Below are 15,059 nucleotides of genomic sequence, written 5' to 3' on the forward strand. Positions count from 1 at the left end.
AATGCCCATCGTGAATATCATAATATGCATTGGAACATTTTATTCATGTCTCCTGTATGTGTGAAGCATCTGTCTCATACCACTGCTAACCTCAGGTACCACTGCTAACCTCAGGTGCTCCGAGCCCATGACCGTGCAGTAGGTAGGATGCCCTCCGGGGAAACAGACCTCGGTCCTTGCCTGTTATAACAGGTTGGATTGCCCCCTTCAGCGTGTTCACCAGCTACCAGAGCCTGTACAGCAGGCGCTGCCCATGCAAAGTAACTGTGAAATCCCAGTGGCAGTTTCCTAGCCTCACCCGACTCCACCCCCTTCCATAGCTTAGAGACTGCATGCTGAGACCATTCAACTACTCTCAGTAAGTGGCAAGTCTGATAAAACAGTCCGGTAAGGCCATTCCTCCCCAGTCTTTGGGTTGTCTGAGTCGATCAAAATTCATGCCGGGAATCCTCCCACCTCATACATAAGTCCCCAAAGCAGTTTGCAGTCTGTGAAAGAATGTTCTGGGGATCAGTATCGGGATAGTCTGAAATTAGTATAACAATCTGGGAAGAAAGTTCATCTTTGTGACCTGTATCTGTCCAAACCAAGAGATGTGTGGATGTGCCCATTCTTTAATTTCATCTCTAAACCTGTCCATCATTGGGGAAAAGTTCTCCTTAAACATGTTCGTTCGCCGCCTCGTCAGCCAGATGCCCAGGTAATGGATCTTACGGTACATCCACTGGAACATGTGGCTCTGTCTAAGCGGTTCCGCTCGCGCCATAGGGATGTTCACGTTTAATATGCAGGACTTGGAGAAGTTAATTTTCAGGTTTGAGAATGCCCCGAATTCCCAAAATTCTTCAAGGAAATTGGGCAGGCAGACCTCCAGGTTTGTTACAAATCAGAGGAGATCGTCAGCATAGGCCGCTATCTTGTGCTGTGTGCCTCTCACGACTATGCTCGGATGTCCGGGTTATGTCTTACGGCTGTCAAAAACGGCTCCCGGGCAAGGACGAAGAGCAACGGTGACAAGGGGCATTCATGGCGCGTGCCATTGTGTATCTAGAAATCCAATGTCAAAGCCCCATTCACTAATATCTGCGCAATGGTGTTATCCCAGGCCTCTCGTCCCGTCACAAACCCGACTGTACCAGAGAGGGTATGTGCAGCGGCAGGCGCATAGCAAGCATTTTAGCTAGTAATTTGAGATTGCAGTTAATTAAAGAGATGGGCATGTAGTTCCCACAGTGCTCTCCGTCCTTGCCCTCCTTTGGGATGTGTGTGACAAGGGATTGCTTGAGAAATTGGTGACCCTCTTTTGGCATTAAAAGCTGCGTGCATGTGTGGGTATAATGTTTCTGCAAAGCATTTATAATATCTTACAGGCAGGCCATCAGAACCTGGGCATTTACCAGGTTTTACAAATACAAAAAGAAAAGTCCTGCGCTCACTTCCATCACTCCTGGGCGGCTGCAATGACTACAGTACACATCAGCTAATACATATAGTAAAAAAACAAAGGAAAAAAAGTTACCTGCGCTCTCTCCTTAATCCCTATGTATATTTAAACAAATGGAGGTCATTTAGTTACTCCAATGGCCACTGGAGGGAATGCCCGCCTGCCAACGTCAAGGCAGACCCCCCTAGACGGGTCCTACTCTGACCCTTTACCTTGCTTCCTTGAGCTTCTGTCAAAAATATCTCTAATGAGACAGAAAGGGGTATTTTCTGCTTATTAACTCTTAATAGGGAACACATGGGATGGGCGGCAGCATTGTAACCTAGCTGTGTGATACAAAAAGTGAATATAGATACAAAAAGGAAAGTCCTGCGCTCACTCCCATCACTCCAGGTTTTGACTGTTTTATGGCTTGGGCTAGTTCCTCTACAGTCCTCTACAGTCAAGGGACTATCCAAGACGTCCGGCCAAGAGGTCCGGAAAGGGGGCACAACAAGGGGTCACCCACTCAATGCAGAGTGTTCTCACAAGGTCTAGAGTGTTCTCACAGGTTTCTCCTCCAAGAGTCTCAGTAACGAGTGGATGCACTTCACTTCAGCACTTAAAGGACCACTATAGGCACCCAGACCACTTCAGCTCAATGAAGTGGTCTGGGTGCCAGGTCCCTCTAGTTTTAACCCTACAGCTAAAAACATAGCAGTTTTATTTTGGTTTTCATTAACTAACAAACCCATCTCAGATACACTTTAATTTTTTGGTATTTTAGAGTTTATGTACTTAAAAAAATGTTTTGGTTTTGCTCTTTTTGGCTATCACTTTTTCATTTACTAGTTTAAGCACTTTTTCCATGCTTTAAATGCCCTTTTTTATTTTTAATCTCCTTGGTTTACTTTTCCACTAAGCTACATTGCTTTTAATTTGTTTATTTAATATGTATTACCCAATTGTACATACAGAGAAGTGTAACTTTCCATTTATCCTCAGAGCTTATGCCAATCAGTATGTTGCAAAGCTAACCCATTTGTTTGTGTTGCTATGGTTAGCCAGGACATATACTTATCATCCTCATTATCAAAATTGAGTTTTAACTAGTGATGGTTTTGATTAAGGTGATAGTTATGTAGGTGGGGAGCTTCAGATACTGGCAAGGGATCAGATTAGAAAGAGAGAGAGTCATAATGGGGCATTAGTTATGGAGTGTCAATGGAAGCCTTTTATGAAGAGGTGAGTCTTTAGAAGTTATGAAAGGATGAGAGCGAGATGGCTGATTGAATGGGCGGACTCTTGTTCCAGTAGTAGGGGGATAGGAGTGTAAATGAACAGCTTTGAGAAAAAGCATATTGGTAAGAGATGTTGGGTATAGGGGAGAGAGGAGACAGAAAGGGGTATAGTGGGATAAGAAAAAGAAGACTCAAGAAGGAGAAAAACTGTTTAGGGATTTGTAATCAATTGTAAAATATTAGAAATTAGTGCATTATGGATTTGAAAGCCAACTAAGCTTTTGAAGAATGGTTGTGGTATTAGCAGACCGGGGGCCTGTTAAAGAAATATGCAGGCCACCATAATAAGTTCATCTAATTTTAGTTGTTATGGTATCTTAAAGTCCTGGGCACCAACTTATCCTAACGGATCAAACCATTTACCAACAGTTCAACTCCAAAGATGTCTAGACAGTGCCCACCAGAATGGCCATCTTTTGCTCAGTCTCTCGGACTGGACTCTGGCTATTACAATTTTCTCATTGATTTAACTGCATAAGAAAAGTACATATCTTACTATGTGGTTCATAATTTGTCTGTGTGTTTAGGTACGAATGCGGGGTCTCCGCGTTCATTAGCATTTGTTAGAGATATTTGTATGTATTACTATATCATGAAAAATTGTATTCTTCCTTAACTGAAACATACATTTGGGTAGAAACATTTTGTGCATGGCTAATATAGTTGTATTTTCTAAAGTGTTTATTGATTTGGGCAATAGCTCATGTCTGTCTGCTCTTTTACTTTGTTATAACTTATTTGTTGTCTTTCTCTTCTAGTGTGACCATGCATAATGTATCACGGTTTAGAGGACAGCAGTATTGCTTACACCCTAAATTACACAGCACAAAAAAATTCCTTAAATGGTACACAATATGGAAGGAAAAAAACAGGTATGTATTTTGAAGAAAAAATTAGAGTGTCGATAACTACTGCTATTTAATGGCAGAATTAATATTGATATTAAAGATAAAATATAGATTTTCAGCTAGAAGGATAATTTCAAAATAGATTTCAGCACTGCAATTTACAAATAGAAGATGAGGATAAAAAATATATTTGTATGTTATTACAATACAATTAAAAATATATATCTCTATGGTCTTACAAGATAATTTCAAAACAAAGATCTTTTTTAAAATATTCTTGAACCACAAATATTGTTTGACAAAAGCAAATTCCAGAAACATGACATTCATATTTAATAAATGTTTTCTTTCTAACATTACATTACTGTGAATAGAGCAAATGAAACAAGCAATTTGATAAACAAAAAAAAAATGCTTTTAATGGACGTTTGTATTGTGTTTAATTGCTCGGAGAAACATGCTTTTTGCACAGCAAATTTTCCATGTCAAAGCCATATGTTTCAAACTATATATTTATGTGGCAGTCTTATTTTCCTTTGACCTGTCACAACTGAAATAGTTTCTGTTTTAGAAAATTCCAATTAGAGATCCAACTGTAAGCATACCTGCCTCAGAGGTAGTAAACCTGATTATCATGTTTCTGACATTTAAAATGTTATTAGTAAAGGGAAAAAGCAGACATCTATTATTAACTTGCACATTTAATAATAAACGTAATATATTATTGTGACGAAATTACACTTATTTCATGAGATTTTAGTTTACAAGGCATGTTAACAAATCCCAGCCGACCGTTAGAACAAAAACTTTGGTGGTTTCTAACCTGTTTTCCCATACTACTGTTAACCCCTTAAGGACGGCGGGCGTTCTATGCCATACTTTTTGGGGCGGTCCTGAACACCGGTGGGCGGCATAGAACGTCCCCGCAGTCCTTTGTACCTACCGGGTTCTGCCTGGGAGCTCAGGCAGATTCCCTCTTCCTGATCCCCCCCACGCGATCACATGGCCAGAATAGCCGGTTTATGCAGTGCCTGCAAAAAAGTTTTTAAAGTTAACAAAAGTTAATAAAAAGTTTAATAAAATAAATAAAAGTACTTGGATTATATATATATATATATATATATATATACATATACACAATCTAAGTTTATATGCACAAACACATACGTAAACCATTATTAAAAGTGTATTTTAATATTAATATATATAATATTAATATTATATATATATATATATATATATATATATATATATATATATATATATATATAATATAATATCCAAGTATAAGTAGCATAGGTAGCACTCACAGTCTTCAGGTTAAAAATCTTCTTTTATTGTGCAAGTTTAAAACATGATGCAAGGATCAACGTTTCAGTCCTCTCTCAGGACTTTCATCAGGATCAATCAAAAAAGTCCTGAGAGAGGACTGAAACGTTGATCCTTGCATCATGTTTTAAACTTGCACAATAAAAGAAGATTTTTAACCTGAAGACCGTGAGTGCTACCTATGCTACTTATACTTGGATACTTAAAGTCCCAGGGTGTTTGATATTAATATAAATATATAAATATATTACATTCAAATTACATTTAGAATGACATTAAAAATACATATATGTATCTATATATATATATATATATATATATATATATATTAATGGGGTATGTCCAGTCTTTTTAGTAGCCACCTAGTCACAAACACTAAACTTAGTGTCCAGTTTAGTTTTTTGCATTTTTTACACACAAACAAATATAAATGATAACTTTGGCCAGTGTTTGTGACTAAGTGGCTACTAGAAAAGACTGGACATACCCCATTTGCAATACCATGGGTTGTCGACTTTTGCAAATGGTATGCCATCATGGGGGTAATTTTCATTCCTGGGCTACCATTTGGTCTCAAAAGCAACATAACCAATCAGGCAAATTTTAATGTGTATAAACCGAAAAATGTAATGTGCTATATTTAGCCCTGTAACTTTCCAAAACACCATAAAACCTGTACATTGAGGGTACTGTTTTACCCGTGAGACATCGCTGAATACAAATATGTCTACTTTATTGCAGTAACAGCGAACAGTATTGTGATATTAACACTTAAAATGCCATGTAGAACTAAAATAATAACAAAATGTATTAATTTTCTCACATTGTTTTATATTTTATTAATATTAAATTATGCTTAATATACAAATATTTGATGTGACATGAAAGCCCTTTTTCTCCTGAACAAAATTATATATAATAAGTGTGGGTACACATACTATAAAAAAGGTGAATTACGCCTGAACAGACAAATAGCGCAAATTCAAGGTTTTGTTTATGTTTTGATTTGATCACAACTTGTACAATTGGCTCAATCCTTAAGGGGTTAAAGTGTTTCTGCAAATTAATTAATAAAGTTATCTTAATTGTATTACTAAATTATGCAAAACGTTAACAGAATACAAAGCAGCTAAAAATCTAATAATTGATTACATTTAAACGGATATATACATTGGAACTGACTTTATTTTCACTCCCAATAAAATTACCCTGCTACTTTAGGCAGGTATAGAAAAACATCAGTTGGCTGGATTTAAAACGTGAAGAGGGAAACTTTCCTTACAGATCTCTTGATTTTCACTTTATGGCAAATATCCCAAAAGGGTGTGATTTTGCATGCCACTAGACAATCATTGCACACATGCAATATTAAATTAGATGTAAGGTGGAGTCATTTCATAATATTTTAACAATTGGAAACTGCCTCACACCCTCAGAGTCCATGTGATTATGCAATGTCAGCTATTAAGCAATTTTCATTTATTTATTTGCATTGTGTATCAGATCAAATTATTGTTGTTAGTTTACTTGTATAGGAAACTCGGCAAGCTGCACAGGCTTTGACATTTTCTGCATGGTGTTACAAAAACATTGCTCACTGGCAGAAGTGTATTCCTAACACTTTAGTTCCTTCTGGTCCCCCCCGCCCTCCCCTTCCTCGCGACTCCCTCTGTGGCACATAAAGGGTTAAAATCCTTTTTATTTATTCACCCGATTCCAGTGCCGATCTCCCTTTGCGCTTGGTCATAGCTCCCTCTCTTCCAGTTTCATCAGGTGTGTGAGACCTAACGGTGTGCGTATTAAGCCTTCCCCATGGGAAAGTATCGAATCATGGGGATTTCACTGATGCTGGATGTTCTCATGCAGAGCGTGACAATGTCTAGTGTCATTTATGGGACTCTGACTACACTAGAATCCAGGAAGTGCCTCTACTGACTGTCTGGTAGACAGCCACTAGAGACAGTCTTAATGCTGCAATGTAAACATTGCAACTTCTCAAAAATTGCAATGTTTTATATTGTAGGACTAAAGGGGACAGGGACGTTGCACATAGACTATTTTAATCAACTGAAGTGGTCTGGGTACCTTTAGTGTCCATTTAAATCCAAAGCTACCACCAGTTAAATTCCTGCTGAAATGTTATGTTCAGGATCTTCGTCACAGTTGGTATGCCATTTACAGAAGACTAGAGTTATATCAACTAAACGGTTGCAGTTCAGACAATACTTCTTCCTGACATTTTCCTACCCTCAGCTCATGGGAATCTGTCCCTAGATAATGCACACTACTCAACGGATCTCTGACATCTTTGTCTTGTTTCAGATTCATATTTAAGCAAGTGCCTATCACTCCTGGAGTTTTAGCCTTAATACTGTTTTAATGCTGGGCCTCTTCTAATTGGAATTTTATTTAAAATCTGGAGAATATGCCTGGGAGGTCTGTAGCAGTTGAATCCAGAATAAGAATGCTGTGCTTTAAGAGTCCTTTTCCGCACATGTAAAAGTAAAGATCTGGATAGAGGTTAACAGATCTGAATACAGTGGATTGTCCAAAATGACCATTTCCTTTAAGAGCTAAGCATCTCTGATATTAATAAGGCTTGTATTTGGATTAAATGCTAATACGAGGTAAAACTAACAGGACTGTCAAACAGGGCATGTCAAGGTTAGCAAGTAGTGAATTAGCATTAGAATTTGGGGGGCAGAGGCTTATTAATTCCTCATACTAGTTCAAGTACAAAGGAGAAGCAGCATTAGAAAAGGAGGGTGTATGGCATAAATGCACATCTTCAGATATTCTAGGATAAAGAAATTATAGTTCACACGATTAAAAAAAACACACGATTTTTAATAAATCCATGTTTAAGAAAGAATAAATATCACTAAAAAGTCCACAGTGTAATATAAAGCAAGGATATACCTATACAGAATCTAATTGTAGGAATACTAGACTGGAAAATAGCAAAGGACGAAGTCTGAAAAAAAATCATAACCTGATGAAGAAATATTAAACAAATTGGCTGAGCCATAACTAAAGAGTAACAAGGATTTCGCATAGGGTTATGGAATACCATAGAACAGCTTAAAATAAAATAAATTGAATGTAGCAAGATTAAACTAAACAAAATGCCTTGGTCCTGAGTCAAATACTACCGTTATTTAATGTATTTGGACATCAAATAATTGTGTGGCTCCACACCTATTCAGTGCATGCTTTAAATAAATTGTATTACATTATTTGCATAAGGGTGCACACCACAAAGTGGTGACTCGATAATGTAAGCAAATTGCTCAAAACCCACAACAGCAACAAATTGTGGATCATCGCTTTTCCCATAGAGTGCTGGCACTATATAATTTATGGTCCTCAGCAATCAGGAACTGAAACTGTAGGTTTATCTCCTTTAGCATTACCTTGTTGGTAAAATGCGGTTATTTAAACACCTGTATTTTATAAATAAACCGAGTATTATCAGTTATATTAAAAACCATTTCCAGAGGAACCTCCAGTGGTTCTGTAGATCTTACTTCTTTGTGGTAAGCAAGCCCCCCTGGAAAGATATCTTTATGACCAAAACTTTTAGGTGGGATCATTTAATTCACCTCCAGAAAATTATAAAAAGGGCCATCTATTTTATTTTCTGTAAAAAAAAAAAAAAAAAAAAACAACAACATTGTAATATATTACCTTTCACGGGCAGGCCAAAATTCATAAGCAACCCACTTGAAACTATTACCCTGGAACACATGCATGGTTGGACCTAAAGCATTCTATGACTGGAATTACTCTTTATTTTCAAAACATAAAATATAAGTGTGACTGAAATGTGGAGCATTTCAGTTGGTGAAACATTGCCTGTGTCATCCCTTTCTCCAGTTTTTGTTTAAAATAATAAATTCAATCTATTTGCATGGTAAGGACTAAAATGAAAACCAAAAAACACTGTGTCTGCAAGGATATCTGCAATTTTCTACTCATTGATAACTGCAGATGCTGCAATTAGGCAGCAGAACAGTTAAGCATGTTAAGACGCTAGGGCATTTTATAAAAGTAATGTATCCATTTTTGGTTATAGACTTCTCACATAGACTTTGTGTAAGGCCCTAAAAGACACACAGCTGTTGGTTGTCCTATCTTGTAAAGCTGTCTTTGGGTAACAGCATTAGGTGGACGAGTAAGACCACTCAATGTGGGTGTTATTTCCAAAATATGTGTATCTGAGTGCTTATAAGTTAAAAAGGGTATAATATAATGGCTTAACGGTTCAGGGACTGAGTACATGCCCAACACATCATCGGACAGCACTCCACCATCTTTAAACATCATGGTGGCAACCCCATTACAAGCTCATATGTTTAAGTATATCCGTATGTATTGTTTGCAAGAAGAAAATATATTAACATAATCCTCCAACATATTTAAATTAATCTTCTCATTGTTTTCAATAAAGAACTGTATTAACCCCTTAAGGACCGGACCATTTTTGCGATGTACTTTAAGGATCAGAGCGGTTTTAACACTTTTATGGTGTCTGTGTTTAGCTGTAATTTTCTGCTGTCTCATTTATGGTTCCCACACAAATTATATATTGTTTTTTTTCAGTACAAGAAGGGCTTTCTTTACATACCATTATTTGTATCATGTCATATATTTTACTTTAAAAAAAAATAATAAAATATGGTGAAAAATTAAAAAAAAAACATGTTTTTGGACTTTTACTTGAAAAATCTTTTAATCTACAAAAGCTAATAAAAAACTTCTAAATAGATTCAAACTTTTGTCCTGAGTTTAAAAACACCCAGTGTTTACATGCTTTTTTGCAAGTTATAGGGCTATAAGTACAAGTAGGAAATTGCTCTTTCAATATATATATTTTTTACATTTATCAATAGTGACATTGTAAGACTGTTATATGTCATAAATCCTCGAATCACACCCCACATGTACATATTTTTTTAAAGTAGACAACCCAGGGTATTTAATGTGGGGTATGGCCAGTCTTTTTTAGTAGCCACTTAGTCACAAACACTGGCCAAAGTTAGCAAAAAATGCTAACTTTGGCCAGTGTTTGTGACTAAGTGGCTACTAAAAAAGGCTGAACATACCCCATTTGCAATACCTTGGGTTGTCTTCTTTTGCAAATGGTATGCCATCATGGGGATAATTCTCATTCCTGGAATACCATACGCTCTCAAAGGCAACTTTATCAATCTAACAAATTTCAATGAAAAAAATAAGCCTTATATTTGACCCTGTAACTTTCAAAAGCACTATAAAACCTCTACATATTGGGTACTTATATACTCAGGAGACTTCGCTGAACACAAATAATAGTGTTTCAAAACAGTAAAACCTATCACAGCAATATTATCATCAGCAAAAGTGCAGTTTGTGTGTGAAAAATGCAAAAAACTTCACTTTCACTGACCAGATCATCGTTGTGATATGTTTTACTGTTTTGAAAGACTAATTTTTGTGTTCAGTGAAGTCTGCCGAGTAAAACAGTACCCCCCATGTACAGGTTTTAGGGTGTCATAGAAAGTTACAGGGTTAAACATAGTGCTAGCAAATTAAATTCTCTGAACTTTCGGCCTGGGTTCTCAGGCATGTCCCTCAAATTGCAATCAATAAAAATACTTAATTATGTAATAATATGACATAAATATGCACATAGAATTTAAATATAAATACATATTTATATATTTGAAGTCTACATGTATATTTCTGAAATTATTTATGTAATTATGTATATGGACATGTATATTTCACATTTTTTTTTTATACATAGATATATAATTTCATTCTAAGTGTATTTTGATATAAATATATATATATATATATATATATATATATGTTAATATCAAAATACTGTTATAATAAAATTACATTATATATATATATATAATGTTTTTAAAATTCTTAAAAAATATTGTAAAATTTTATTTTATATATATATTATATATTATATATAATATATATATATTATATATATATATTATATTATATATAATATATATATAAATATATATATATTTATTTTATATATATTATATATTATATATATATAATTATAGGTGTATTTTTATATTAATATATTTATATAATTATAAAAATACACTTAGAATGACATTATATATCTTATATATACACATATACTTTTTTTTTACACAGATTAAATTTTTTTTTTTACTTTGTTTTATGATTTTCTACTTACAGGGAGACTGCCTGTCAGCACAGACAGTCCACCTGCAGGCAGATACAACGGCACCTATTGCGGTCATGTGATCGAGCGATCACGTGACCGCGGGGTCCTGATCTGCCGCGGGGAGACTGCCTGGGCAGACAGGCAGTCCCCCTGGACTGGGAGAAGCACTGATCAGGTAAGTACCCCCAAGACGTTATGACGGTTTAGGGCCGTCATCGGTCCTCAAGGGGATGTTTCCGATGACGGTCCTGAACCGTCATCGGTCATTAATGGGTTAATAATTAAAGTAGTGATTACTTAAAATTAGAAAGGTAAATAAAAATGATTGCATATATATTAAAAATATGTGTCTGAATGGCTTTATTTAAACACAATTAAAGGGACATGCATTACTTGACAATACTTTTTTAAAGCCGCAATCAAACACTTAAGCAAATATACAAACTAAAATAAAGCAAGAAAACTTTAAAAGTATGTAATAAATGTTTATAAACGTACTATAAACTTAGACATATTCCAGATCAGTCCACTAAGAGACAGAAACAGGACTACATTGTTCAGCAGCAAGAGAGATCATCTCAACACTGATCACACTGATCACACTCCCTCTATTCTCTACCTGTCAGGATGTTGCAGGGGGAAGATATCTTCTAACTGCAGATGTGTAAATGTGTCAGGCATGCCCAATGCATGTATCCATCATTCCTAGGAATAGAACACTAATTTGTTAGATCAGTGTCTCGCCTTGAATGGGTGGGGAAAGCATAGGAAAGAAAAAGCAGGTCAATATGGAAAAAATAAATAAATCACATTTACCTGTTTTTCTCCATCTGCAGCATAAAGGAAACCAGCTCATTTAAAGCTAAAGCTTCCGAATGAGACAATTGTCTCAAAGTGATGCATGTCCCTTTAACTCTGCTCACTGTCACTTAGCAGCCTAACCTTTTCAAAAATGTGATAATTAGATGTGATTGGCATCTATAAATAGACCCTTAAAGTTTAGTTTATATTATGATTGAGGGCAGAGAGTTCTGATTAGTCAGGAAAATTTAGTGCAGTAATTATATATAAAGGCATAAATAAGGCAATCGTTGAAGAGTGTCAGCTGTGGCCATTGCAAATTCCCTTGAGAAGATCCATGAGTTATATAAACATACACAACTGAACTTGAGATATGTTTAGGTAAAGTGTATTTATAGTATAGAAATAAATTTATAGCAGAGATAATACCAATCTTTGTTTTTAAATAATTACTGTTTATAAAAACACTAAAATAAAATTCAGTATTCTGCCCTGCTAAAGTTCCCTAGAGTTTCCTCCAAATTAATTTATATATAGTTATTACTTTTGTATTATATTAAAAGCTACATCAAATGTGTTACTTTTCAGAAGCTCAATAGTTTTCCTGAGTTTCATCTAATTTTGTAATATTGTCATATGTATGTTATGTTTGCTACTAGTTAATATTAATACAATATTACATTGTTTCAATTACTATACACATTTAAATAGACAAAGCATATTTATAAATGCTTAATATATGTGCTTAATATCTGCACAAAGTAAACCAGCTGTTAATAGAACAATATAGGCACCAAAAGAACTTTAGCTTAATAAAGCAGTTTTGGATTACATATCATGTCCCTACAGTCTCATTGTTCAATTATTTGTTATTTAGGAGTTAAATCACTTTGCACAATCCTAGTCACACCTTCCTGCATGTGACTTACACAGCCTTGAAAAACACTTCCTGTAAAGAGACATCTAATAGTTAAACTTCCTTTATTGCACAGTCTGTTTCATTTAGAATGTCTTATGTCCTGCTCTGTAAATAAGACTTAATTATCTTCATTAATTTGTGTTTTTGTTTCCTTACAGAGTTTATGAAGACTAAAATACATTTTAAAAAAAAAATACAGTTGACAAGAGAAAATGACAGTGGATGTCTTAAAGAAAACAAAATTCAAAAATAAATATTTCCTGGTGTTCAGATTGAAACCATCTATGTATGTAATTAATTAACATACTTTTAAAATATCAGTTTGACATTTTATAACACACAAAAAAAAAGGCTTTTAGAAATTTCATAGATGTCTTACACACTTCTGATTTTATAATTGTCTGCATAATCTGGAAATAATAAGATTTGTTTTATACGGTTTGCTATGTGTTTGATTCATAGATTAATAAAAGTTCGTATGAACTTTATAAGTTCATTAAATACAAAACAAGACAGAAGAGGAAGTCACCAACCTGGTTCTCATACTAAAGAATACTAAAATAATTAAATAGATCAATATAACCAAGACCAGTAGCTTTCAATAATCTTTGTTTAAGCATACATTTACATTATTTTAAATTGTATGTAGTAATAAATTTTCATGTGTTTTAAAATTAATCATTAGGCAATCTCTTCTCTGTATGTGATGTCTCTTTGTAATGTATAGTTTTGCATTTGGAAAATCTGGTTCTAGTCAAACTTACTATTTTTTTAAAAAAACTTGTATTAATATTAATAATCAAATAGTTTTGAATACAAAATGGACAACGAATAAAATGCGGTCCTTATGGTAACACTTTGGCAAATTGAAATGTGCCACTTGTGCTGCAGTGATTTTTTTTTTTCTGTTCCAAATACAAGGGTCAACATATAGTAAATCTGGATTTTTTTTTTCTCAAGGCAGGAACTTAAACTTTGCTATTTTACTGAGCTAGTACTTCACCTATCATTAATTAAAACATTTTTTACATTTCACAAATAAAGTCCTTCCAGAGGCTCAATGTATAAAAAAATTCCGCAAAAGAGATCTGGTAAAACACACGTGTAATATGTATATATTTTATTTTTAGATGTTTATTTTGTCATAAAATCATCTTTGTTCAATAATTGTCATTTGTATTTTCCGGCACTTAAATTTGTGCTTCATGTAATGTTACTGATTTAACCACTTTTGTTTAATTTATCTTGCTCATCTTATCTTATCATTGTTGCAATACTATTGCAATTTCATGTGTCTGACAGTATAAACTGTTTTAATTATTCTAATTTCTATATTTGGAGCAATATACTCACCTCATCTCAGTCTATGACGTAAAACAGATTTATTGTTAGCTAATATCATTTTATGACAACTTTAATATTCTATGCCATGTAAACTTATCAGACAAAGAGCATAGTGAAAAGGTATTATTTACAACTGGTGTCATGGAATTCAGATGTACCATATATTTCAGTGCAAATTTCCATAATAGTGCCACTTGTATTAATATGAAATGTCACCTTGGCAACAATAGATAGGTATAATTTGTCTATATTCTCATGTAGTACAAACAAATCTGTAATTCAATATTTCAAAAAAATAAATAAATAAGATGAAACACTGCTATATTATCCACTCTTCCATGAATTAGATAATATAATTTCTTTATATTTTGTAAATAAACTGAGGAAGTTTCGTATAAATATGTGTATATTATCTATAAATGTAATGTGTTGTAATGCTAAATTATCATATGTTATTTAAGTATTTTGAATATGTAGAAAGTTGCATGCTGGTTTCTTATTCCTTTTTTTTCGAATAAAATGGAAAAAAAAGTGTTTCTTTTAATTTTTTTATTAAATGCCTGTTCATTATTTTTATTAACATTGCAATACATCTTTGTATGACATGTATGATAGTAAAATCTGTGGGACAGAGTCATTGACCACTAAATGTCCAAGATCTATAGAAAATAAAGATGCTATAACTTTCAGTATGTCTTGTTGCCACACTGGTATAGTAACATGAGACAAAGAGGTGCCAGAATGTAAGGGTACATCCCAGCCTCTACTGTCTGTTAAATGTGTGATCATACACAGAGGTGTAACAAGAGTAAAAGCTGATCTGTCTAGTGCTCCCCAACACTATGCACTAAGAAAGGCAGAGCATGGTCTCTCTCTCCATAGGGATGAA

The 15,059-nt window shown here is 34.4% G+C and overlaps 1 protein-coding gene across 1 annotated transcript in view; it reads left to right on the top strand.

The window, feature by feature from the left end:
* Nucleotides 1-14,656, top strand: part of CXCL14 (C-X-C motif chemokine ligand 14) — a 50,081-nt gene extending 35,425 nt beyond the window's left edge. The window contains exons 3-4 of the mRNA XM_063445267.1: nucleotides 3,483-3,596; nucleotides 12,985-14,656. Coding sequence (XP_063301337.1) covers nucleotides 3,483-3,596; nucleotides 12,985-13,000 — 130 coding nt within the window. The 3' untranslated portion in view covers nucleotides 13,001-14,656. The remainder of the gene's footprint in view (nucleotides 1-3,482; nucleotides 3,597-12,984) is intronic.
* The last annotated feature ends 403 nt before the right edge of the window (nucleotides 14,657-15,059 follow it).

Source organism: Pelobates fuscus, chromosome 3 (assembly GCF_036172605.1).
Source record: "Pelobates fuscus isolate aPelFus1 chromosome 3, aPelFus1.pri, whole genome shotgun sequence".
NCBI lineage: Eukaryota > Metazoa > Chordata > Amphibia > Anura > Pelobatidae > Pelobates > Pelobates fuscus.